Source organism: Oncorhynchus nerka, linkage group LG10 (assembly GCF_034236695.1).
Source record: "Oncorhynchus nerka isolate Pitt River linkage group LG10, Oner_Uvic_2.0, whole genome shotgun sequence".
Classification (NCBI taxonomy): domain Eukaryota; kingdom Metazoa; phylum Chordata; class Actinopteri; order Salmoniformes; family Salmonidae; genus Oncorhynchus; species Oncorhynchus nerka.
Window position 1 is genome coordinate 59,070,167 of NC_088405.1, and position 27,928 is coordinate 59,098,094.

General features: G+C 42.6%; 1 protein-coding gene across 5 annotated transcripts in view; it reads right to left on the reverse strand.

The window, feature by feature from the left end:
- LOC115135716 (seizure protein 6 homolog) overlaps nt 1-27,928 on the reverse strand; it is a 242,173-nt gene that overhangs the window by 90,164 nt on the left and 124,081 nt on the right. For all 5 annotated transcript variants that reach the window (XR_003864518.2, XM_029670721.2, XM_029670717.2 and 2 more), the window contains exon 3: nt 25,781-25,920. Coding sequence is in view for 4 of the 5 variants with exons in the window: in XM_029670721.2 (XP_029526581.1) it covers nt 25,781-25,920 (140 nt within the window). In the remaining variant the exon portion in view is untranslated. The remainder of the gene's footprint in view (nt 1-25,780; nt 25,921-27,928) is intronic.

The following is a 27,928-nucleotide window of genomic DNA, read 5'->3' on the forward strand; positions in this document are numbered from 1 at the left end:
GAAAATACAAAATGTCTCTGAGGAGCCATTGGCTGGTGCAGGATAGGTCCCTGTGCAAACTAAATGGGTGAGGCCTGATAAATGTAGGTCTTAAGCTACAGAAGTAAACGTCATTATATTCACCAACAGCAGGGTTCTCATCAAAATGCTGAAACTGCTTACCACCTGCAGATACTGTGTTTCTTCCTGAACATGACTGGAGAGGAGAATGCTGTACAGGCATAATTGAATGCATTCTGACAGTCTGGGTGGTCTGCTCATCCAACATTGTCCAAATTGCAAGGTGTCACTCACTCACCCACTTACCCACTCACCCATTCTCACTCACTCACTCACTCACTCACTCACTCACTCACTCACTCACTCACTCACTCACTCACTCACTCACTCACTCACGTACCCACTCACCCACTTACTCATTCTCACTCACTCACCCACTTACCCACTCACTCACCCACTTACCCATTCTCAATCACTCACCCACTTACCCACTTACCCACTCACCCACTTACCCACTCACCCATTCTCACTCACTCACTCACTCACTCACTCACCACCACTCACTCACCACTCACTCACTCACTCACTCACCCACTCACTCACCACTCACCACTCACCACCACCACCACCACTCACCACTCACCCATTCCCACTCACTCACCCATTCTCACACACTCACCCATTCTCACTCACTCACTCACTCACTCACTCCACCACACCACTCACACCACCACTCACACTCACTCACTCACTCACCATCCTCATTCACTCACTCACTCACTCACTCACTCACTCACTCACTCACCCATTCACTCACTCACTCACTCACTCACTCACTCACTCACTCACTCACTCACTCACTATTATTATTATTTGTGAGCACCTCCAGACATTTCCACAAAGAGATGCATAAGCATGAAATGGAAACTACATTGAATGCACAAAACATTAAGAACACCTTCCTAATATTGAGTTTGCACCCCTTTTGCCCTCAGAACAGCCTCAATTCATTGGGGTATGGACTCTACAAGGTGTTGAAAGCATTCCATAGGAATGCTGGCCCAGGTTGACTCCAATGCTTCCCACAATTCTGTCAAGTTGGCTGGATATCCTTTGGGAGGTGGACCATTCTTGATACACATGGGAAACTGTTGAGTGTGAAAACCCCAGCAGCGTTGCAGTTCTTGTCACACTCAAACCGGTGTGCCTGGTACCTACTACCGATGCGCCTGATACCTAGGTTTTGGCCTTTCTAGGAAGTTTTTCCTAGCCACCGTGCTTCTACACCTGCATTGCTTGCTGTATGGGGTTTTAGGCTGGGTTTCTGTACAGCACTTTGATATATCAGCTGACGTAAGAAGGGCTATATAAATTAATTTGATTTGATTCATGTAAACACCTTACTCTGCTTATCTTAATCTGTGTAAGGTCACAAACATCTGGTTTTCGGAACAACATTTCAAATTATTAGGACATGTAAACAGCTTAATTCCAGTGGTGTATTTGATCTGTGCCAGGACCGGGTAGCGCAAGCTTGCGTCTTATGCGCAAGTGAAGTGAGTTCGTAAAAACTGAAATATACATTTTATAAATAGTATTCGCATTCAAACGTTATATGTCCGAACTCAAATAGTCTTTGCTGTGGTAGAATGTTTAGTTTGATTGCCGATTTTCGGCAAACAGTGTATCAGAAGTCCCATCAGTAGCCTGATTTCAGATGTAAACAGGATTATTAGTGAAATCGTTCTTCTGCAAAGCATGTAAAAGTTATAAACAAACTATTATATTAACCTGACTATCCACAATAATCGTATTATTGTGTGCATATAACCGTGCTCATTGTCTGCTTGGTTATCTGGATTGAATAGTCACCTCTTCATTAACAACACATTCATTTCCCTCATTCAGAAAAACAGGTCTGTCTCAAACAACAATGGCTGAATAATTAGCCAAATAACACAAGGTAGAGAAGTAGACTGTAAAGACCAGAGCCAGTGTTGTTTCTATTAAACACAAGTCTGCATTGCAGTCAATAGCAGAAACCCTGGACAATAGCAACCTTGCCCATTGTTATTGTAGCTCAGTGCTTACAGGTGGCAAACTTGAAATGGTGGAGTTTGAAATGGACTAACAAATGAAACCCAGGATTGGTGAGTGGTTGACAGGGCACACGTTAATAAATTAACTGAATTTACACTTAGAATGACATCCCCAACATTAGGTACACTCTTAAGGGCCTCCCGAGTGGCGCAGTGTTCTAAGGCACTGCATCTCAGTGCAACAGGTGTCACTACAGTCCCTGGAACATATCCAGGCTGTATCACATCTGGCTGTGATTGGGAGACCCATAGGGCGGCGCACAATTGGCCCAGCGTCGTCCGGGTTTGGCCCAGCGTCGTCCGGGTTTGGCCCAGCGTCGTCCGGGTTTGACCCAGCGTCGTCCGGGTTTGGCCGGGGTAGGCCGTCATTGTAAGAATTTGTTCTTAACTGACTTGCCTAGTTAAATTAAAGTCTATGTTGTCTCACTGTCTTTTTCAGCCGGGACATAGGTTAAAGACCATCTACATATTAAAAAATATATAGTTGCGGGACATATTCGATTTCTGCTATGAGTAATGGACTTCTGCTTCCCGAGATGCCGCTCAGGCCCAAACATTTGCATGACTTTAATACATGCATTTGTGATTTCTCTGCTTATTTCCCTGCATTTGCTTCTCCTCGTCCTTCTTCATCACGCCTCATGATGTTCCTGCAGAGCTGACAGAGATGGAGGGCAGAGTATTCTCACAGACACTTTTCTCTTTTTTTATGACAGCTAGCTAGGTTGGAGGAGCAATTAGTGTCACCTGAAAGCATTCCTCTGGGGAGGGGACGGACCGATGAAAACTCATCTCAGCCCAGGCCTGACACCCTAAAAAGCTCATCAGGACCAAACAACCCTCCTTTATGTCCTACCCAGGGCCGGCCCTGCGCAATAAGCGACACAAACAGGCACTTGGGGCCCCCAGCCGCTAGGGGGCCCTCAGCCCACATGGCAAAATGTGTAGAATTGCAAGAAATTAACTTTAATAGTTCTAAAATGTTTTACCCACCAAATCTCGAAAAAGAGTCAAAAAGCTAGGGCCGGCCCTGGTCCTGCCACCCTTCCCCCTGGCCCAAGGCACAGGATGAAAGATTATCCTCATCTCATCTCAAGTTCATTAAAGTCACCATTGCTCTCAGAGCCTACATTACAGGAGCTGGCTTCGTTCCTCAGTCCCCAGTCAATATGACCTGCTCTGCTGTGGGGAGGGGGTGGGTGGGTGGGTGGGTGGAGGTACAACTGGACCAGGACTGGAGGGAGAACGTGTCCATACATTATTCAATAGTACAAGGTCTCCCTCAGAAGTGGTCAGTGTGGTCAAACGTAGTCGGTAGGCTGTTACTGTGGCTCCTTATGGGACTCTGCATGTGATCTTGTTTTACGGAAGAGGTATCGATGGTGTGTATTTGCAAACGCAGGAGTTCCTGGACTGTTTGTTAGAGAAAAGGCTTAAAAGTTACTCCAGCTGGAGTCTTGGCGAAATGTATTGCCTGTCTCCACTATTAATGTGTTAGCTGAATGGGGAGGCGTACATCACTGACAAACACACTGACATTTCCCTCTTCATCTTGCCATGGTTTGTCAGGGTCAATGCCAGATGCATTTAGCTTCCTTTGTCAGAAACAGTGGAATTAAAATGAAAGTGCTGGAATCAATAGAGAAATTCTCTCTGCATGGGAAAGAAGCAACGTGTCAGCTATTGGCAATGTTTATTAACATGACTATTGATCAGAGTCAGAGGAACAGGGCCCCAGAGGCACCGTCAAACAGCAATCGTTAACCCTTGACTCAGTCTGAGCTGTGAACACTACTCCATGCCGCATCACATCCAATAAATCAACCGATTGGTGGCAACCATCACATTTTACAAACAAAATCAAGAGAGTGGACTTGACAGTTCAGTCTTACAAAATATCGTCCTGCTTTAAATAACGTTCATTCGTTTATAAATCCTTCATAATGCCTTCATAAGCACAAAATAAATGTGATACAATGCATCTACAACCGTATTTCATGATTTATAAATGTGGCATAACTGTGTGATATAATCACCAATGTCACATGTGACATAACTCACTATGTTGAACATGATAGACGTGCTTTATAAAGGGTGACCTGTTGTGCTGAAGGATGGCACACGCTCTAAAGTGAAGTAATGTTAGTCCCATTACACCTAATCTCCTTCCCAGACACTTCTGCCCAAATGGTCTGGTGGACCAACACATCAATCTTAATCTTCAGAAGTTAGGGTTGGTTTTAAAATACATTTTAAAGAGAAATTGTGGAAACGGGCAGGGTTTAGCCATAATTATGACTTTTTGACTGTGTTAACTTGTGACACTGACCAATACTTTACACAGGTGGTCACACCCAGTGGCGGATATAGGTATAGGCGGCATCTTGCTGGGGGCGGCACGGGGCGCCCGCACAAAAATAAAATTGGAATGTGACATTTGTGTGATCGGTTTCTATCTCTCATTTGCACATCAGTGTTATCATGTCACAGTGTGGGACTGTGGGTCAATTAACCTTGTCGGAGTGGGCGCCCTGATTCTAGTTTGTGAGCTAGGCAGGCTACTGCCTAGGAAGGTCTCCCAATCAGAAGTATGAGATGGGGAGGGGGGTGGGGGGGTAGGTTGACCTCAGGTCTCCCCATTGGAAGCCCGAGGTAGGGGGAGCGGGGGAATCTATCAAATAGCGCACCTCACACTTTGTACAGTACTAATGCAATTAGTAAAATCAGTCACACTACGAAATGCTACCAAATAAACCACAATTCATTCATAATACGGTGAATATATAGTTTCACAGACATATTGTTGCATTTTTTTCCGGTTTGTGCGAAATCGTTAAGAATAATATAACACCAGTCTGCTACACCACCAAGACCTGAATAGTAGAAATGTGTCAATAACCTGTAGTTATTCATGATATATGAAACATAATTGACTAAACATGAACAATTATTCATATGTGTTCCTATTTAAGTGACATTTGCATTACATGTGTGTTTTAAAACATGTTCCAAGGTCAAATAAATGCCCCCAGTGCAAATCACTGTATATGGAATACATATTGGCTGAGAGAGAACTATTCTATAGGTGCCTCATTAAAAGTATTATAGGGAATACTCAGTAGAATCTATATGGTGTCATTTAGTGGGGCTCTGAATAATACGGAGTGTTGCTGGCATTTTACTCCACCATTTCCATTGGTGGCCACAATGCGGTTCACTGTATATGGAATACATAATTACCACGTGTGCTTACTGCACTACAAAAACCCCACTAACCAAACAATATTGCAGGGTATACCCACTGAATTAAAGGGCACATACACAATCAAAAATAAAATAATACCAGACACACTTTAGAGTGTGTGTCATCTTACAGCATTTTAGGGAAGGTTGAGGTCAGGTCCAATATTGACTATGTACCCAAGAGGGATAGAGGTTTGCCCATCCTAGAAATGTTTTAAAGTAATATGATATATACAATTTACCAGACACTTTATTCCAAAGCGACATGCATTAATACATTTGTATGTACGGGTGGTCTTGGGAATCGAACCCACTTTCCTGGCGTTGCAATGCTCAACCAAAATGCATTACAGGGTTATACATGCTTTATGAATCCTCAATTTAATATGATTTATAAAGCCTTAATTTATTAATCTGTGCTTATCCCACCCTTTATAAAGCACATGTTTATGTCATATTTGACATTGGTGGTTATGTCACACAGTTATAAATCCTATAAAGCATGAAATAAATGTATAGATGATTTGTAACACATTTATGTTTATGAAGGCTTTAGGTGTTACGGTTTTCTTCCGTCGAGGGAGAGTCGGACCAAAATGCAGCGTGGTAATTTTCATACATGTTTAATAAAGATGAAAAACGAACAATACAAAAACAACAAACGTAACGTGAAAACCTATACAGCCTATCTGGTGACTACAAACACAGAGACAGGAACAATCACCCACGAAACACTCAAAGAATATGGCTGCCTAAATATGGTTCCCAATCAGAGACAACGATAATCACCTGCCTCTGATTGAGAACCAATTCAGAAAGCCATAGACTATGCTAGACAACCCTACTAAGCCACAATCCCAATACCTACTAAAACCCCAATACAAAAACACACCACAAAATAAACCCATGTCACACCCTGGCCTAACCAAAATAATAAAGAAAACACAGAATACTAAGACCAGGGCGTGACATTAGGAAGGCTTTATGAAGCTTTCATAAACTGCACGTCACTTAATGCAGGACCGGAAATATAGATAGCATTGTTTTAATATTCTATGAATGCTTAATTAATCTCCACCAGAAGAAAAATGCTGAGGTCAGTATGTTATTCTACATAACAGCAATACATGAACATACAGTGCCTTCGGAAAGTATTCCGACCCCTTGACTTTCTCCACATTTAGTTACGTTACAGCCTTATTCTAAATTATTATTACTATTTTTAAATTCCCTCATTAATCTACACACAATACCCCATAATGAGAAGGCAAAAACACATTTTCAGAAATGCTTGCTAATTTATTTAAAAAAACAACTGAAATATCACATTTACATAAGTATTCAAAACCTTTACTCTGAACTTTGCTGTAGCACCTTTGGCAGCGATGACAGCATCAAGTCTTCTTAGGTATGACGCTACAAGCTTAGCACACTTGTATTTGGGGAGTTTCTCCCATTCTCGTCTACAGATCCTCTCAAGCTCTGTAAGGTTGGATGGGGAGCGTTGCTGCAAAGCTATTTTCAGGTCTCTCCAGAGATGTTTGATCGGGTTCAAGTCTGGGCTCTGGCTGGGCCACTCAAGGACATTCAAAGATTTGTCCCAAAGTCGTTGTCCTGTTGGAAGGTGAACCTTCGCCACCAGTCTTAGATCCTGAGGGCTCTGGAGAAGGTTTTCATCAAGGATCTCTCTGTACTTTGCTCCGTTCATCTTTGCCTCGATCCTGACTCGTCTCCCAGTCCCTGCCGCTGAAAAACATCCACTCAGCATGATGCTGACACCACCGTAGGGATGGTGCCAGGTTTCCTCTAGATGTGACGCTTGGCATTCAGGCCAAAGAGTTCAATCTTGGTTTCATCAGACCAGAGAATGTTGTTTTTCAAAGTCTGAGAGTCTTTAGGTGCCTTTGGCAAACTCCAAGTTGAGGAGTGGCTTCCGTCTGGCCACTCTACCACAAAGGCCTGATTGATGGAGTGCTGCAGAGATGGTTGACCTTCTGCAAGGTTCTCCCATCTCCACAGAGGAACTCTAGAACCCTCCCTGACCAAGGCCCTTCTCCCCCGATTGCTCAGTTTGGCCGGGCGGCCAGCTCTAGAAAGAGTCTTTGTGGTTCCAAACTTCTTCCATTTAAGAATGATGGAGGCCACTGTGTTCTTGTGGACCTTCAATGCTGCAGATATTTTTTGGTACCCTTCCGCAGATCTGTGCTTTGACACAATCCTATCTCGGAGCTCTACGGACAATTCCCTCGACCTCATGGCTTGGTTTTTGCTCTGACATGAACTAACAGTGGGAACTTACATAGACAGGTGTGTGCCTTTCCAAATCATGTCCAAGCTATTGAATTTACCACAGGTGAAGTTGTAGAAACATCTCAATGATGATCAATGGAAACAGGATGCACCGTAGCTCAATTGCCAGCAGCATACCACCCTGCATACCACTGCTGGCTTGCTTCTGAAGCTAAGCAGGGTTGGTCCTGGTCAGTCCCTGGATGGGAGACCAGGTGCTGCTGGAAGTGGTGTTGGAGGGCAAGTAGGAGGCACTCTTTCCTCTGGTCTAAAAAATATCCAACTGCCCCAGGGCATTGTGTAGGGTGTCCTGACTCTCTGAGGTCATTAAAGATCCCATGGCACTTGGCTAAATTCCCAATCTGGCCCTCAAACCATCATGTTCACCTAATAATCCCCAGTTTACAATTGGCTCATTCCTGTAACTATTCCCCAGGTCGTTGCTGTAAATGAGAACGTGTTCTCAGTCAACTTACCTGGAAAAATATATAAATAAATACAACATTTTGAGTCTCATAGCAAAGGGTCTGAATACTTATGTAAATAAGGTATTTCTGTTAAATTAAAAAATATATATATATTTGCAAAGTCTACTAAAACCTGTTTTGCTTTGTCATTATTGAGTATTGCTGAGGAAAATGTTTTATTTAATCCATTTTAGAATAAGCCTGTAACGTAACAACATTTTGAAAGTCAAGGGGTCTGAATATTTTCCGAAGGCACTGTATATATCCACAGAAATATGCCATTCAGACCACTTACTCAGCTTTTAATAGCTCAACCCAATTTTCTCACAGATGTATCTAGCATAGCTGAAGGAGAGCCTGATATACCTTCATTTTAATTGGTCCCTGTTTCCCAATAATATATCCCTGAGTGTTTGTCAAATCAGGCCAGGAAGAGAGAGAAAGAGAGGAGAGAGAAAAATAGCAGAGCCAGAGAGGGGGGAAATAGGGAAAGCGAGATAGAGAGAGAAGAAGTAAGAGAGTGAAGAGGAGAGAGAGAAGTAAGAGAGTGAAGAGGAGAGAGAGAAGGAGAAAGAGAGAGGGAAGATAGCTGTGCGGTGCTGGAGAGTAGGACTAATCGCAGTGTGTTATTGAGATGATATCAGTGTACCTTGACCTCAGAAGCAGCCTGTGTGACAAATCCCCCTTTACTTTCTGCTTTGAATGATGCTGACTCCAACCTCATTGAAAATGGAATCTTTTCCAAACCATGCTTTGTGAAATTAACCACATCCAGTTTCCATGACTCTGAAAAGCTTCAAAGATTCTAAGGTTCATTCCCTTCAAACCCCTTATGCTATCTTTCTCCTCTCTCTCTCTCCTCTCTGATCCCCCCTCTCCATTCTGTCCATTCGGACTCTGTATAATCAGAAGGGGGAACAGGAGGTGGCCCGTCTGAAGAGAGATTGGAGAGTCGAGAGGAGTGTATAACAGGAGTGTTCCAGATGGTAACCCCTAAAGAAGGGGCCAGGTAGACGAGTGGGCAGGGGAACAGAATGTATCAGAGAGATCAAGGTGGCCTGGAGAGAGCTGATAGCTAACCGACAGGCATTATTTGATCAGAAACACTCCTTAACGGACTTGAAATAGTTCAGATGCTCTTGGCCAACTCTGGAAACTCTTCACCTGTCCCCTAAAAAAACAACTAATCTGAGGTGATGTGGAGAGGTGGAGAAGAACAAGAATAGAAACAAAGTCATGAGTTTCTGTTTCCCAAACTCAACCTATCTGCCGTTTTCTATGTGGATGCTGCTGCATCCAACACTGTAACAAAATGTACTCACTTATTGAGAACTGGTTACTAATGAGTGATCGGTATGGTGAACATTAACTAACCTAAGACAGTGTTACCCAAACTCAGTCCTGGGGCCCACCCCCCTGGGTGCAGGTTATGTTTTTTCCCTAGCACTACACAGCTGGTTCAAATAACCAACTCATCGTCAAGCTTTGATTATTTGAATCAGCTGTGTAGTGTTAGGGCAAAAACCAAAACGTGCACCCGGGTGGGGGGTTGGGAAACCCTAACCTAATAGACAGATTTACAAAACGTATAATGTATTCACTGTTGATAGCTGCAGCAGTGAGGTTGAGCCACCAAGCTAATTGCAGTCAATGTCCCTGATACATATTTCTTCCTCACTTGCCCTCCTGTGCAAGACTCCGAGAGTGTTGAGAGAAGACCCAACACAGAAAAGGTCTCGTCTTGATTATGTGTTGCCTCTCTCCCCCAGACTCGTTGGTGTGTTGGTATATCAGGGGGGCTACTGAGGGGCCGAGAGGTCTCAGGGTGCAGCTCTATACGTGTTTAGAAACTCTACCAGCTGTGTCGCTCGATAGGGCTTCGGTGTAATTACGGCGGAGCAACATAAGGAATCCTAATGATAACAAATATTTTTCAGGGCAACTCTACTCCGTGGCCTTTGCCTCTCCATCTTCTCCATCCCTCCATTCCGCTCCTCCCTCACCTCTACTGTCCTGTCTGTCTGTGGGGATAGTGAGTCCCTGCAAGGCAGCTGGCGCATGGATGAGAGCAGAGCCCCAGAGAGAAGTACGCTCCACAAGGTTTTTCTGCAATTACACTTCAACAGGAGGCTCCCTCCCTCCTACAACTTCAACCGTATGTACTGAGGAACAGCCAGCCGGCTTGCTAGTGTCCCTACTGTTTCACTCGGTGGAGGTGTTTCCTCTTTGTTCACTGTCTGTTAGAGGAGAGGAGGCAGAGAGAGTCCAGGAAATCAACTTCGAGAGGGGTCATTCATGAAACTTTATAGCTGTGGTAAATACTGAATAAAAAACAGCTATTTACATTCTTACGTTTAGCTAGTGGCTAACACCCTGAATATAGCACAACAATCCAATCATTAACACTTTTAAAAATCAGACCTGGTAAATCTATTGCAGCTGAACCATTTGATGAATAAACAAGACAATATAATGTATGGGACATAAAAGGTCTGAAGAAAGAACTTGATGGTTTATGGGACGCATCTTGAGGATTTATATAAAGTCTCACACTGATCCATTTCTGTTATCTTGGTTTGTACCCTCCTCGGAAAAAAAAGGGTTCCAAAACAGCTGTCCCCAAAGTAGAATCCTTTTTGGTTACAGGTAGAAAGAACCATTTTTAGTTCCAGGTAGAAATATTTGGGGTTCCATGAAGAACTCTTTGGGGAAAAGTATATATGGTTTTACGTGAAACCAAAAAGGATTCTTCAAAGGGTTCTCCTATGGGGAAAGCCAAAGAACCCTTTAAGGTTCTAGAAAGAGTGTATCGAAGGTGATGAATATGCACTGCAACATCCATGCTTGAGAAATGGTATGATTACCACATTATTCAATTACATTACAACAGTGGCACATTAAATTGGATTACTGATTACAAATTAGACTGCGGTGGATAAATTAAAAAACAAACACTGTCGTTGTTACCACTGCCGTTCTAATCTAATTGTATACTACTTCGTTATCACAAAACCCAATCGCTATAATCAAGTAGAAAACTCGTAGATAACATGAGCGGATGTCTCTGCCCCAGTGGATCCAGTGCTTAACTCTAAACTCCAGGAGGACACCCTGAGACACACTGGGCTGATCAGAAAGGCAGAAGCAATCCATTTACACTGGGCTCCAGCAAAAATCTATTTAATCTGTCCTCCTTTATCTCCAATCATGATGAAAAAGAGATTAGTGTCTGAAAAGATTACATAAATGACTGACACAAATCTGCTCTTAAATTGAAGGGGCAGAGAGAACGCAGATTTTAAAAAATAACATAAATGCTGGTGTTATTAATTTATATGATCTGAATATGTGCGCTTCTGTTTTCTGGGTGTAAATAAAGAGATTTGTTTTGCGGTTTATGTAATGCATTTTAAACGAGCTAGGTCTATGTAACATACTGTGTCTATGTATGCACAGAGAAGGATACACACTGAAGAACACTTCTTAATATTGAGTTGCACCACTTTTGCCCTCAGAACAGCCTCAATTAGTCGGGGCATACAAGGTGTCGAAAGCTTTCCATCGGGATGCTGACCATTTTGACTCCAATGCTTCCCATAGTTGTGTCAAGTTGGCTGGATGTCCTTTGGGTGGTGGACCATTCTTGACACATACAGGAAACTACTGAGCTTAAAAAACCCAGCAGTGTTGCTGTTCTTGACCATACCCCATTCAAAGGCACTTAATTATTTTGTCTTACTCATTCACCCTCTGACTGGCACACAATCCATGTCTCAATTTTCTCAAGGAGTCAAAATGATTATTTAACCTCTCCTCCCCTTCATCTACACGGATTGAAGTGGATTTAACAGGTGACATAAATAATGGATCCTAATATTTTTTACACTCAATGTATGTCTACTTTTACTGAGAAGAAATGGCCAGTGGCTTTTAAAGGAAGAGTACGTTAGTCTAGCATGTAAGGTTATATCATCACCATCAGAAGTACATCTAAACTATATCCACTAAGCAAAGCTTAGGAGCGGCAGGTAGATTCGTGGTTAGAGCATTGGGCCAGTAACCGAAAGGTTGCTGGATCGAATCCCCAGCTGGTAAAAATCTGTTGTTCTGCCCCTGAACAAGGTTTCCCAGTAGGCTGTCATTGTAAATAAGAATGTGTTCTTAACTAACTTGCCTAGTTAAACTTTTTTTTTTTTAAGCTACAGTCTAAATACTGTAGGCACAGCTGCTACAAGATCAAAGATTCATACCTCGGCTATATTCAGGAACATCAACCAAACATTTAGCAGAATGACTATATACATTCACGATCAGCTCTGATCTTGATCTCTCTGCCCTACCTGTCCATACCAATAACTCCAGGGTGAGATAACTATTTTCAAAAGTTTTAAACAGTGCTGTCTGGTGCAATTGAAGCACTATGGATTCCAAAAAGCTCAGTAGCAATTTGCAAGGACATGGTAGGGTATATCCAGGGGCGCAACTTTCACTGGGGATGGGGGACGGGGGGGTCATGTCCCCCCCACATTCTGAAATAAAAATGTTGTCCCTCCCCCAACTGCAATGTGATATAAAAAAGTGTGTTTTAGGACCATGCAGACGCCTCCGAGCGGTCCGGTAGGCTGTTTGGAGTATAAAGCCAGCTGGATTTAGGACTGCACGGACACCATAGAGCAACCTGTATGAAGGCAAAACTTCTGGAAGGCTGGCTAGACCAGCACAGAAGAGCTGAGCACAGTTCAATGCATATGTGTTGCGCTCTTTCACCGCGTTGTCAAAGAAAGCAGAGCAGAAACTGGCTACTAATTAGTTGATTGACGTAGATGGCAAGGTAATCGCTGTTTAACTTCTTGAGTGTAGGGGGCAGGATTTTCGTTTTTGGCTAAAAAACGTACCCATTTGAAACGGTCTATTTCTCAGGCCCAGAAACTAGAAAATGCATATAATTGTCAGATTAGGATAGATAACACTCTAAAGTTTCCAAAACTGTCAAAATATTTTCTGTGAGTATAACAGAACTGATATTGCAGGTGAAAACCTGAGGAAAATCAAACCGGGTGGTGCTGTTTTGCCTGAAAGCTCTCTGTTCCATTGGATGCCTTGCCTCCATTTAAAATGATATCAACCAGAGTCCTTTTCCTATGGCTTCCTCAATGTGTCAACAGTCTTTAGACATAGTTTCAGGCTTTTATTTTGAAAATGAACAGAGAAAGATAACATCGCGTCAGTGGATAGCTGGGTGTTCTCAGAGTTTTGCTTGCGCAACAGAGTGGGGCAGCCATTGTCTCTCCCTCTCCTATTGAAAAAGCGACAGTCCCGGTTGATATATTATCCATTATATATTGTAAAAACAACCTGAGGATTGATTATAAAAAACATTTGACATGTTTCTATGGACATTACGGATACTATTTGGAATTTCGTCTGCGATGTCGTGCCCGCTCGAGCCTGTGGATTTCTGAACAACACGCGCCAAACAAATGGAGGTATTTTGGATGTAAAAATAGTTTTTTGGAACAAAAGGAACATTTAATGTGTAACTGGGAGTCTCGTGAGTGCAAACATCCGAAGATCATCAAAGGTAAGCGATTTAATCTATTGCTTTTCTGACTTTCGTGAGCAATCTACTTGGCTGCTAGTGTTTGTAATATTTAGTCTACTGAGAGAGATGTTCTTACATAAACGCTTGTTATGCTTTCGCTGAAAAGCTGTATTGAACTCTGACACGCCAGGTGGATTAACAACAAGCTAAACTGTGTTTTGCTATATTGCACTTGTGATTTCATGAAAATTAAATATTTTTAGTAATTTAATTTGAATTTGGTGCTCAGGTGATGATGAAAATGATCCCGCTAAAGGGATTGGTGTATCAAGAAGTTAACTTAACAGTAAAAAACAAGTGTTTATTTGCATTACTGAGCTAGTATTGTAACTGACATGTAACGTTAGCTAATGTTTCATCCCCTCTCGACTGAGGGGAATTAATAAGCTAGGCTAGTTAGTAGCTACCATAGCCAGGTCAGATTTAGCCTCTTGTCATCTGTCAGATAGTAATAATAGCCAAGCTCATATCGCTAACAGCTGTTTTTTATATGGAAAAAGTTTTGTCCATTCAGAAGTAAATGAGCTTGACTAGCTTTTGCCAGTTGATGTACCATTCGAGAGAGAGCGGGCAAAAAGTTTGCTAACATTAGCTATTATTTTTGCCTCAATCACACTAGACCTGAATAAAACGATGAAACCATCGGTCAAACGATTGAAGATTGATGTTCTGCCATTTTTTCGGTGCAATGTGAGTTGTATTAGTCAGTACGGCAATGTAACGTTATTGATCTGTCAGTTTCCCAAGCTAATTCCCTACTTTTCACATTGACACAGCAATAAACAGCTCTAACGTTAGAGGCGTCACTGTCATGGTGCACAGTAGAGGTCTGCGAGGGACTGATTTCTTCATCCTGCTCCAGCCCACATCTGTTGGCTTTCTGTTCGACTCTCACCCGCTACTACAAGAACTGGTCCCAAACCCAACTGCAGTCCCGCAATGTTATTTTAGGTGTATGTGACACAGTTCACTTGCAAGGCATGGTCCCAGCAATTTAGCACCCTATAGGCAATATAAAATGTGCAAAAATACATTTAATTAAATTACCAGAGATTCACATGGCCCTTATATTGTATTACTGGGCTATATTTTTATAGCCTACCTTTTAGGAGTGGGAATATTTTTTGATGGAGAAATATGGGTGATCAACATTTAGGCCTATTTCTAGGCAACGTAGTAAACTATAGCCTAGTCGTAGGCCTATTTAGGAAGTATATTTCTTTGGAAAGATAACTTCCCCATGCTTCTCTGCCCATGCATAGGCTATAGGCTACTCTATTTAACTGAGACCACATGCGCACCTGATCTCGCAGGTATGGCTACTGAACTGGAAGCAGCAAGAATGATGACAGCAACACTGGCTCCGTTTTGCATAGGCCAATAGGATATAGCTTACCTTTCAAGAAGATGATTTGTCAGGCAGAGATAAATAAATACATAGGTAATCAATACTTATTGAATATGAAAAGGTGCAACACTCGCTCACCGTAGTAGCCTAACCTATGTGTGCCCATGGTTACATTTTTTTATTGTATTTCGATTCACGTTGGTTGAGCACCCTCCACTTCTTTCCATTATTAATATTTATTTACAGACACTAGTGAACTGTAGTCTAATAATATTAAATTTAATTTCATATTCAAGTTAAATACCAAGTGATTCTTCGCCCATGTAGGCAGCCTACTCTATTTCAAATACTGGGCGCATTTGAACTCTCACGAATTCACGAGTGTGTGAATAATGTGCAAAATATGTGGTTTTAAATATAATAGGTAGGCTAATGCATACAACGCAGAAAGAGGACCGTTTACAAATTATCTGTGGGACAACAAATATATTTTCATCTGCCCGTAGCATGAAAAATGCCGTCCACAGCGTTACGATCTCTGTCGGGATCCGCAGGTGCCGTAGGCGTCCTGCGGGAATGCAACACTCTAGTGCAGTCAGTACACAACACTATGCTCATCATGTCTTAGCAGGATCAGATGACAGTGAAACTGAATTACTTTTACACTCAGAAATGGAATTCCTCTGCTGGAGGTGTAAAGCACAAAAGGGGACATATTTGCATATGTTATGGTCTTGTGAAGGTTGGCTGAATTCTGTCAGCATGTCTACAGATTCTCCCTTCTACCTGTTTAAGTTTGCTTGGACATTATGATACTGGAGACTGTTATGTGATGAAACTGTGTAGGCATGCATTTATAGTGGCTAAAAAAGGCATTGCCGTTAATTGGAAGGTTGGTTATCATCCCACAATGTCAAGTTATGTATCACTAGATATGATTTATTACAAGATTTGGCAACTTTCACAAGGTCTGGATGCCTTATATAGAATACAGTATGACAAAGGGGTGTCTCTATTGAAAACATGCCCACATCAGGGGAGATACCTATTTAGGCAATTCCTAGCTACTGGGCTGATCAGTCCTGGCCCTGGGAGTCTCCCGTCACTCTGGTCTTGGCCTAATAATGTTTCACTAAGATCCGTAAGCTGAGTGGGATGTGTTGTGTTGGGTTTGGGCACTGCAGGGTGGTGGACCCCTAGGGACAGGGTTGGCGTGAACCAGCTATATTGTGTCCAAGCAAAAAGAGCTCTACAGTACTATTAGTCCTATGAGAATAATTTTATAGAGGATTTGCTGTTTCTGTGCATTAATGAATATTTGATGTATATGTGTTTTTTTTGTTTAGTTCTTTTGTTTCTAAACCTTTAACTTGGGAATAAAAAAAAGTATGGTGTGAACTGGGAAGGAAATTGTGTTGAGAGAGAATTGAGCTATTGACTGGACTGGTGGGGGTCGGTCGTGCAGGGGGTTCGGGCTGGCTGGTCAGTCTGAAATTCGATGTAGAGGATGTCTTAATAAAGAAAAACAAAAGTCTGTATTTTTTCAAGAGTTGTTCATTTGTTAGGCTATTGGTTAAAGGTGCAGCACAATATTTGTAATTGAATTATCCTAGATCTAGTTGAGTCTTATTAATCACTCAAACATATTTAATAATGACATCTTACGTAGCTTTATGACTGTGGGCATTTTTTCTTACTTTTTATTCTAAATAGAGACAGCATATTCGATTGTGTGAAAATGCAGGAAATTAGCTTTAGATGTCCCAAAAAATGCAGGGGAAGTCCCGCAGACCCCCCGCCAGGTTATGTTCCCCACCACTTCTAAAACCAAAGTGGTGCCCCTGGCGATATCAATGCTCATTATTGGTGAAATTACATTAGACCAACAGTGCACTGATTGACAACCAGCTGGAGTGTCTGTGTGGAGAAGATGGTCAGCTCTTCTGAGAACCATTCATATTACAATCAGGCAGGATAACAATGAAGGAAAGGTTTCAAAAAGCCCTGTAATCTATAGAATCATCACCAGGGGAAATACAGGTAAATAGCTGGTATCTGAATGAACTGGACTCTAACAGTTGTGATAGCAGAGACTGACTGGGGAAATGGGAGTCACTGAGATTATGATACTATTGCACTCTGTGCTGCAGATAGCCTCTCGGCCCACTTATCTATGGGAAACAGCAATAAGAGCAGTACACAGTGACCCTCTATGATGAGTGACTATCAGCAGGAAGCCTGCATGCTGCACACACCATTCCTCCTGACAGGCCTGTCAGCCTCCTGCTTAACACTGCTACTTACAGGGATATGCAAGGAAAGAGGGGAGAACCAACGTGTGGGCTTAAAACCACTGCCCAAAGTCCTGTTGCTTAACACATCTTTACTCCTACTTGCCATACTGTTTGCCATTCAACATAATTACATAATTAGTCTGTTTTTATGTTATCCAGAGTGTAGGTGATTGGAACTGTGCTGCTGGCAACAATTTAATTATGCTTTTTTGCCAACATTACTGACACCGGCCATATTCAACGGGTGTTTAGCATTTGGAAATTCAGCAGCTATTCTGCACTCTGGCACACTCAGACAAGAGTGCTCTGGTATTGGAGTGGATGGACATACCAAATTTAGAAATGCACCCAAAATGTTTACTTGCATAGTGGAGTCTTTTGTTAAGACATGTAGCTAGCTGGCTAGCTAGCTAACCAATGAACCATAATTGCAACTCATAACGTTACTACCCTGAATGAATATGCAGGTAGCTAACCAACCAGGTTCAATGTTAGCTATCTAACATTAGAAAAAGGAGAGCCGCATACTGTAGGAGCTCAGATGCAATTATTTTTTTTAACCTAATATCCAACATTTCGACAGACAAGCTGTCTTCATCAGGGTATTAGTTAGCTAACATTAGGCTATAATTAGCCAAGCAAATGGCTCTGAGATATGAATAATAAGATCACACACAAAACATTAGCTAGCTAAACAATTAACTATAATCCCAACTCATGAAGTTACTGTCCTGCATGAATCTGCAGGTAGCTAACCAACCAGGTTCAATGTTAGCTAGCTAACATTAAGCTTTAAATAGCCAAGAAAATGGCTCTGAGATTCAAATAATAACACCATACATGTAACGTTAGCTAGCGAGCCAGCCAGCTAAAGTTAGCTAGCTAACAGTACACTTTAACTTGAAATTAAACCAGCTTCTGTCAAATTAGAAACGTGTGATATCTGAAAATGTAGCTAGCTAGACTATTTTACCCATATGCATCATGGATGGACGCGTCTCTTGTCACCGACGACATGGTTACCCTTAGTTTGAAGATGTAATCCGGAGACAGCTGTTTTCTCCATCTCCTTAGCTATCATACTCGAATTCCACTGATTTCAAAACTCGGTCCTCCAGAAAGTTTAGAGCAACACTTATGCAGTTTATCTACGCAATACATTTTTCAAAAGCTTCTTAGACAGGATTACCGACACACACTGACCAGCTCAAATAGCCTCAAATATGAATCCTTAAAGAGATGGGTGGGGCTAAAGCTTAAAAGGGTGTGAACGATGCTGAATGGGTGTAGACAAAGCAGAGCTCTCCAGTAGGTAGCAAAACATTCAAGGGCCATTTTCTCAAAAGTGAGGTTACAAGTTATATCAACTTTCAAAGCAGAATTACTTTCCCATTGTTCCTCAACTGCAGTGTTAAAACAACAGCAATTTACTCAATCAGTGGCAGGGTGTCCAAGCCAAGTCTTTATTGAGTTTTGGGTTGTAAAAGTTGGTGATTAAGCTGAAAGACACAGATGATGCATTACGAGAACGCCCTTCAGTAGTTTACTGAGGAGAATCCACATTTCTGGTGAAGAAAATGATCTCATGTACTGTCTGACTGTTAATGATTGTAAACAAGGGTATCAAAGGGTAACATGTTGAGAGCACATAACATTGAAAAATATTATTTCTCCTTGGATTATGAAAAAGAAAATTAGGGACTAAGACTTTATGAGAAAACTCCTGAGGCTCTACTGAACAACATTCTTTATTTCACATACTGTAGGGCATTATAATTGATGTGTCCTATAAACAGAAGAATCATGTTTGCACTTCCCTTTCACTTTTCATGGTCAAAATGTATTTTAGTGAGTGTGTGGTGTGCGCTTGTGTTTTCATACAGTTTACTATGAGATATAATTAATGTGTGTGCGCCTATGCATGCGTTTTATTGATTCATCCAACAGTGAAGATCGTAATTACATCCCTCCTCGAGCAGAATCTATACAGCGAGAGAGAAATATGCACATGGGAGGCACCTCGGAACAGAACCCTTAATAATTGAGCAGAGTGAATACAAACTCATAATAACTGTAATTCTGAAGAAGTGATCCATAAGAGATGCTTCAACCTTGTGTTGCCCCTGGTGGCAGCACCAATATACAATGCATATTCACTCCTTTTTATTAGTCAATTCACTTAATATATGAGAAGTAAATAGAAATTAAAGTGACAGGTGTGAGATTATGTTAAGGATTAGAGATAAACAGAGATACTGAATCCTTAACATAATCTCACACCTGTTACTATTCAAGGATATGCAATGCATGTGCAGTGGGTCAGGCTTGGATATATGTCCTTGTCTACAGAATCCGGCACCTTATCCACTAGAGCTGACATTAACATTCTGGACAACATGCCACTCTGCAGGACACTCTCAGGTGTCATGACTAGACTAACATTCATCTAAAGACTGTTATTTATCTAATTAACTAACTACTGTATGTTTCATTGTTACCCGATTAATCATTAATCATGTAACAATTAACATTCGGATTTGGGGCACCATGAGAGCGGTTCTTTAAAGAGTTACCATCTCCCAAATTAAACTCTATAAGGTTTTTACCTGTCACATCTATAAACAGTCAACTTATAAATCATAACCTCATATCATATCACCATTCTGAACAGTCGTATCCTCCTTGCATCTGCAAAAGCCGGAGCCTTACTTATGAATCAGTAGTACAGAAATTGGTTTAATTATGTATTTACTAGCTAATTAAACGAGAACACAGGATAAACACACACACTCTGCACTGTCTATTGACTGGAGACTTATTACGCAGAAAACAGTTCCCTAGTGGAATGACAACAACATGGATGCTTATTAAAGAAGAGATGGAGAGGGAGAGAGAAGGACAGAGACACTTAACAAAGCCACATTCAGAAACTACTCTCACCTACAATAACCATATACTTTGCACACGAATCGCCACACGCTTTGAGCAAGAAATCATTAATGTATTTACGTGAAATGTCTGGGTTCACCGGGGATCTCGGTGAATAGGGCAGCCTTGGAAAGGGGGTTGGGCCTTTCGCGGCATGCTTGTAAGGCTCTGATTGTCCGAAATGGTTCCAATAACTCTTCTACTGTTGTCCTTCTTCGTAGTTGTCCGGTAAATAACAATAATGAGGCTATATACAAGGGGTACCAGTACCGAGTCAACGTGCGGGGGTATAGGTTAGTCGAGGTCATTTGTACATGTAGGTGGGGTAAAATTACTATGCATAGATAATAAACAGTGAGTAGCAGCAGTGTAAAAAAACTATGGAGGGGGGGTCAATGTAAATCATCCGGTGGCCATTTGGTTAATTGTTCAGCAGTCTTATGGCTTGGATGTTGAAGCTGTTAAGGAGCCTTTTGGTCCTAGACTTGGCACTCCGGTACCGCTTGCCGTGTGGTAGCAGAGAAAACAGTATATGACTTGGGTGACTAGATTCTTTGACCATTTTTTGGGCTTTCCTCTGACACCTAGTATGTAGGAAGCTTGGCCCCAGTGATGTACTGGGTCGTACGTACTACCCTCTGTAGCACTACCCTTCCAATCACTCTTGAAGATGCTTCTTTGAAGATAGGCTAGTCAGCCATATCGAAGGTTCCCCAGTGGGGTGATGAGAGTAGCGTAATACGATGGTTTGAGCAGAGTAACAGGATGGTCCTACTTAAATTAGCTTTTGAAAATAACTTACTTAGGACAGCTAATCAGCCATACCTTGTCAGGGAGGTGAGTTTATCGTCTCCACCTTGTGTTGAGATTCAAAGTTCAAACCATTTTAAATGCACAGCTGCCGCTTCACACTTTCTCTGGATCAATTAGTTAATTCATAACCTGTCATTTACACCTTTTGCTTGACAGGGGCGGTTCCAGCAGGCTGGCATGCTCCCTTTCCTCACTTCGGGGCAGTGATTACTCAATGTGCAAAGTTATGGAAAGCAATTATCTCATATAACTTCTCAAATCACATCCCTCTCATAACAAAAACACGTTCATCATTTTTTATATTTAATGCACAACTCATAGTATGGAAACTTCGTCTATGTAGTGGGAATACTTTAAATTACCGTATTTCCTTTATAATTGTTTTTATGACATCACAAAATAACAAACAAAATGACAGTAGTGTTCTAAAGATCGCCTCTGACCATTCCCCACGTTCTACGTTAGAAAGATTATTCCAGTATTTGCTTTTGAACGTGTTCGAGTTTCAGTGGGAAGAAAGCACACTGACTGGCTTTCTTGATGTCTATAGTATTCTCTCAGGTATGCAATCTGGTTTCCGTTCAGGTTATGGATGTGTCACTGCAAACTTATAGGTCCTCAATGATGTCACCATTACCCTTGATTCTAAGCAATGTTGTGCTGCAATTTTTATTGAGTTGGCCAAAGCTTTTGATATGGTAGTATTAGGGTCTCCGAGGGGTGTCTCTGAGGGGTCTTTGGCCTGGTTTGCTAACTACCTCTCTCAACGAGTGCAGTGTATAAAGTCAGAAAATCTGCTGTCTCAGCCACTGCCTGTCACCAAGGGAGTACCCCAAGGCTCAATCCTAGACCCCACGCTCTTCTCAATGTACATCAACAACATAGCTCAGGCAGTAGGAATCTCTCTCATCCATTTATATGCATATGATAAAGTCTTATACTCAGCTGGCCCCTCCCTGGATTTTGTGTTAAACGCTCTACAACAAATCTTTCAAGCTTTCTCTACCCTTAACCTTGTTCTGAACACCTACAAAACAAAGGTCATGTGTTTTGGTATAAAAGAATGCCCCTCTCCCCACAGGTATGATCACTACCTCTGAGCTTGAGGTAGTCACCTAATAGTACTTCGGAGTATGGCTAGATGGTACACTGTCCTTCTCTCAGCACATATCAAAGCTGCAGGCTAAAGTTAAATCTAGACTTGATTTCCTCTATTGTAATTGCTCCTCTTTTACCCCAGCTGCCAAACTAACCCTGATTCAGATGACCATCCTACCCATGCTAGATTACGGAGATGTAATTTATAGATCGGCAGATAAGGGTGCTCTCGAGCAGCTAGATGTTCTTTGCCATTCGGCCATGAGATTTGCAACCAGTGCTCCTTATAGGACACATCACTGCACTCTATACTCCTCTGTAAACTGGTCATCTCTGTATACTCGTCGCAAGACTCACTGGTTGATGCTTATTCATAAAACCCTCTTAGGCCTCAATCCCCCCTATCTGAGATATATACTGCAGACCTCATCCTCCACATACAACACCCGTTCTGCCAGTCACATTCTGTTACAGGTCCCCAAAACACACACATCCCTGGATCGCTCTTCTTTTCAGTTCGCTGCAGCTAGTGACTGGAACGATCTGCAACGAACACTCAAACTGGACAGTTTTATCTCAATCTCTTCATTCAAAGACTCATGGACACTCATACTTACAGTATACTACTTACAGTATTGGCTGTTTTGTGTGATGTTTTGATGTCTCTACCTTCTTGCCCTTGTGCTGTTATCTGTGCTCAATAATGTTTGTACCATGTTTTGTGCTGCTACCATGTTGTGTTGCTACCATGTTGTTGTTATGTTGTGGTGCTAACATGCTGTGTTGTCATGTGTTGCTGCCATGCTATGCTGTTGTCTTAGGTCTCTCTTTATGTAGTGTTGTCTCTGTTGTCATGATGAGTGTTTTGTCCTATATTTATATTTGATTCATTTTACATTTTTAATCCCAACCCCCGTCCCCACAGGAAGCCTTTTGTCTTTTGGTAGGCCAAATTGTAAATAAGAATTTGTGCTTAACTGACTTGCCTGGTTAAATAAAGGTTAAATAAATAAAATAAAATAAAATAAAATCCTTTGGTGAATTTGGAGAGCACAGGCCAGAATCTTCTGCTTTGATTTACAAAAGGACGTGAGTGTCAATCCCCATTAGCTATTTCCTCACCCTCTCTACGGTTGAAAGGGGGTCTGATTGAAGTTATTCATTGCAAATCTGATCTGACCTGTTTGGATTCTCGTGGACAGTCATGACACAGGTTTACATGTCCATTTCATTACAGTCCTAAGAGCTTGGGCAGATTGATCCTGTGACATCCTGCAGACAGTACAGCCTCCTTGAGTGGCAAATGATTTGGAGTGGTAACACATGCCCTGGCTTCAATCAATATCTGCCGTCACCAGAGAGGGAGGTGCGAGACTGTCTATTGAGTTGTTCTATCTCTCTAACTGAACACTAGGCCTAGCATGTGACTGTACAGCCCTTTATCACATTTGTCCAAGGGCCTCTGCCCATTCATCCACTGGTCTGTGCCTTTTAGCCCCTGGGTCCAGTTGGTCCTCACATGGACATATTCATCCCATCAGGCTACCTGCCTCAGTGATGTGGGTTGATAAACAGGGCTTTGCATGCTTTCCAGCACCAGCATTTCATTATTTTCCACTACACAGAGACTGCCTGCTGAGATAGGAGTCCACTGGAGGGGCTAGAGAGAACAAGAGCTACTATATCAAAAGCTTGCCTGAGAGCGCGGTTGTGTGTGTGTGTGTGTGTGTGTGTGTGTGTGTGTGTGTGTGTGTGTGTGTGTGTGTGTGTGTGTGTGTGTGTGTGTGTGTGTGTGTGTGTGTGTGTGCCATTAACCTTAGCATAGATCCAAAACCCCAAGCAGGAGAAAAACATACATACAAACAAACACCCTCCACCTAAACTTATCTTAGCCCTCCAGAGCCGGGCGGGATGAAAAAGCTCAACCATTCAAGGTCTTTCGTATTAAATGAGGTGTTTGGAGTATTAGAAATGCCAGGGAAGGGGTAATGTGGAGATCGTTTTGCAGGAAGGACAGAAAAATAAGGAAGTAAGCATTCAATAGCCATTACCATGTGTGTCTGTGGGAAGCCAAGAACTAACCATGGCCCAATTTTGCAGGCTGATGATTTGCATAAGCCCAAAAAAGTACACTACCGTTCAAAAGTTTGGGTCACTTAGAAAATTCCTTGTTTTTGAAAGAAAAGCACATTTTTTGTCCATTAAAATAACATCAAATTGATCTGAAATACAGTGTAGACATTGTTAATGTTGTAAATGACTATTATAGCTGGAAACAGATGATTTCTTATGGAATATCTACATAGGTGGAGGCCCATTATCAGCAACCATCACTCCTGTGTTCCAATGGCACGTTGTGTTAGCTAATCCAAGTTTATAATTTTAAAAGGCTAATTGATCATTAGAAAAACCTTTTGCAATTATGTTAGCACAGCTGAAAACTGTTGTCCTGATTAAAGAAGCAATTAAACTGGCCTTATTTAGACTAGTTGAGTATCTGGAGCATCAGCTCTGCCTAGAAGGCCAGCATCCCGGAGTCACGTCTTCACTGTTAATGCGATACAGAATTATACATTTTGTCTGGAAATTTAAATGAATCTAAATGCATTTTGACCTATTTAATGTAGACTCCACATACATCAATTTAAGTAACTTATTATTATTTTTGCTAGGGAAAATAGACGCACCATCCCTTCCTTCCCTGGAGAAAAAAATGACTGACGCCTGCTTCCATAGATAAACATTGGATGCAGCCAAGCCGGGAGCAGTGAAAGAGATGCATTCAAAGTGAGGGCCCTCTGAATGCATGCTAGCAAATGGAACTCGGGGTTTGTCTTTTACCCACGCTTTCGCAAACAATTTTAGTAGGCCATTGTGTCTCAATAGATCATTACGAAATTACGGCTGACTAAACATTTCGCTGTGCTGTGGTGTCTCTGCTGCCGGGTCTGTATTGATTGTGGTGGGACTGTTGCTGTGACAGCCCAGAGATAACAAGTTCCACATGAATGAATAGAAACACAACAAGCAAACAGCCCTGGCTGAATTCAGATTTCCCCTTACCACTCCAAGAGAACATTTTCAGGAATAACTATAATGGTTTTATTTTGAAACTACTCTAGTTACAAGTAAGACACTTGCTAAACATGAAGTGCAGTTGATCTATTTTTTTTTTTGTAATGGCATAAATAAGCTGCACTCATAAATGTTGACATGAGCCATTTGTTTCATGAGCAAGCTGAAATGTTATGTTAGTTTGAGATTCCAATAGATGCATAGCTCATTAGCATTTGGGCAGCTGAAAATAGCATAAAGGTGTAACACTTCATCAGAGCCGCTGGCTCTAACGACAGCCATGATAATTAGGTTAAATGAAGGTAGGGAAGAGAGAGAGAGAGTGCTAGAGTGGTGCTAAAACAGTGTGTCCAGCAACACTAACCCAAGGCCTATTGGCAAACCTGGACCTAACAGCCCTCCTCTCATTTCCATTAACATTAACACACTGAGCAGGGGTCCATTAAAACCTTGAGATGTGGGAAAGTGTATGGATGTGAACCCCATAAAAGGGACAACTTAGACAGTATCCTGTTTTCACTGACCTGTACTTCAATCCCGTATCCCAGGTAGACCGTCACCACATAGGTGCAATCCACTCCAGGGTCGGACGACAACGCTGCAGAATGCTGCTGTGGAATCTTGATGTGGCCCTCGGGGTCAGTGAAATTCACAGTGCAGGGACCTGGCACAGGAGAAATGAAAAGACAAGTGATCCCTCTTCCCAGACTACTGATCCATCTCTGACAGCCCATCTGTGTCTCAGTGGCCCTCTAACCCCCTCATTAACTCCCCAGATTCCCTGCCTCTCAGCCGGGCCTTGGAGATCACGCCGCCCCTTAGCCATCTAGACCCACTAGAGAGGACAGCCAGGCAGCACAGATCAGGTGGAGCCGGCCTCTGCAGATTGGTTTGCCGCATGATCAGCTTTGTGATCCTGGGTGCCAGATGAATAGGAGCTGTCAGCACGGAAGGATGAGAAACACTGACTGGCCCTCTCCAACGCTATTCCTGCAACGCTGTACAAGACTCGGACTAAAATCTGAGTAAACACTGTAAACGAGAGGCAGTCATGCAGGCCACTTTATGTTACTGCTAAGGGTTGTCATCAGGGTTTGGAACCGGTCATGGAACAAAATCAACATTTTTTTTGAGGAACAAAATCAGAACCGTGAATGAAAGTGAAATATACTGTTCCGGAACAGAACCATTATTTTAAATGCATGTAACCAGTTAATAACATTATTTTCCTCACAAAACGCAACAAAGTGCCTATGCAAAGCCCTACTCTTTCCCCCCGAAACATATTCTAGTGTCTGCTAGCCTGCCTGCTGAAATTGCATAGGCACTTTGGTGCGTTATGTGTGGGAAATAACATTCAAAGATATTCAGAGTTCCATCATAGAAGCCACTCCTCTGTAGGTATAATTCTGTGGGCCTAATTCAGATAATGCATGTCATAACAAGATGCCCAGCGTGTCAAGCCAAGCCTTCTCCACCACCCTCTCTCGCACTCTCCCCACCAGCAAAATTTCAGTCGCATCACGCACCCTACACTCATCTGTCGAATGCACACTCAAAAGCAGGCTGCTCTATCCACACTGATTGGTAGTGTAATTTAATGTTAATGTAAATGTTTTTTTAATGATTTCAGAGGTTTAAAAAGTAACAGAAATGAATGATATAAACTGTTACTTTTTTTAATTTGTAACAGTGGAATGGAACAAAAAAAATATGGTTCTGTTCAAAATGAAATGATTGTAAAATAGTTTTGGTTCCAACCCCAGGTTGTCATACTATTTTCTTTGGATTTGGGAAGGTTGTGTGTTTTTTTTATTGGGCACTGGAGAGGGAAGTTGTCACGCCTGCTCCCTCTCTCCCTCCCTGGTTCTCGAGGGCGCCAGGCTGCCAATCACTACACACTCCTGCCACCATCATTATGCACGCCTGCTCCCTCTCTCCCTCCCTGGCGCTCGAGGGCGCCAGGCTGCCAATCACTACACACTCCTGCCACCATCATTATGCACGCCTGCTCCCTCTCTCCCTCCCTGGCGCTCGAGGGCGCCAGGCTGCCAATCACTACACACTCCTGCCACCATCATTATGCACGTCTGCTCCCTCTCTCCCTCCCTGGCGCTCGAGGGCGCCAGGCTGCCAATCACTACACACTCCTGCCACCATCATTATGCACGCCTGCTCCCTCTCTCCCTCCCTGGCGCTCGAGGGCGCCAGGCTGCCAATCACTACACACTCCTGCCACCATCATTATGCACGCCTGCTCCCTCTCTCCCTCCCTGGCGCTCGAGGGCGCCAGGCTGCCAATCACTACACACTCCTGCCACCATCATTATGCACGCCTGCTCCCTCTCTCCCTCCCTGGTTCTCGAGGGCGCCAGGCTGCCAATCACTACACACTCCTGCCACCATCATTATGCACGCCTGCTCCCTCTCTCCCTCCCTGGTTCTCGAGGGCGCCAGGCTACCAATCACTACACACTCCTGCCACCATCATTATGCACGCCTGCTCCCTCTCTCCCTCCCTGGCGCTCGAGGGCGCCAGGCTGCCAATCACTACACACTCCTGCCACCATCATTATGCACGCCTGCTCCCTCTCTCCCTCCCTGGCGCTCGAGGGTGCCAGGCTGCCAATCACTACACACTCCTGCCACCATCATTATGCACACCTGCTCCC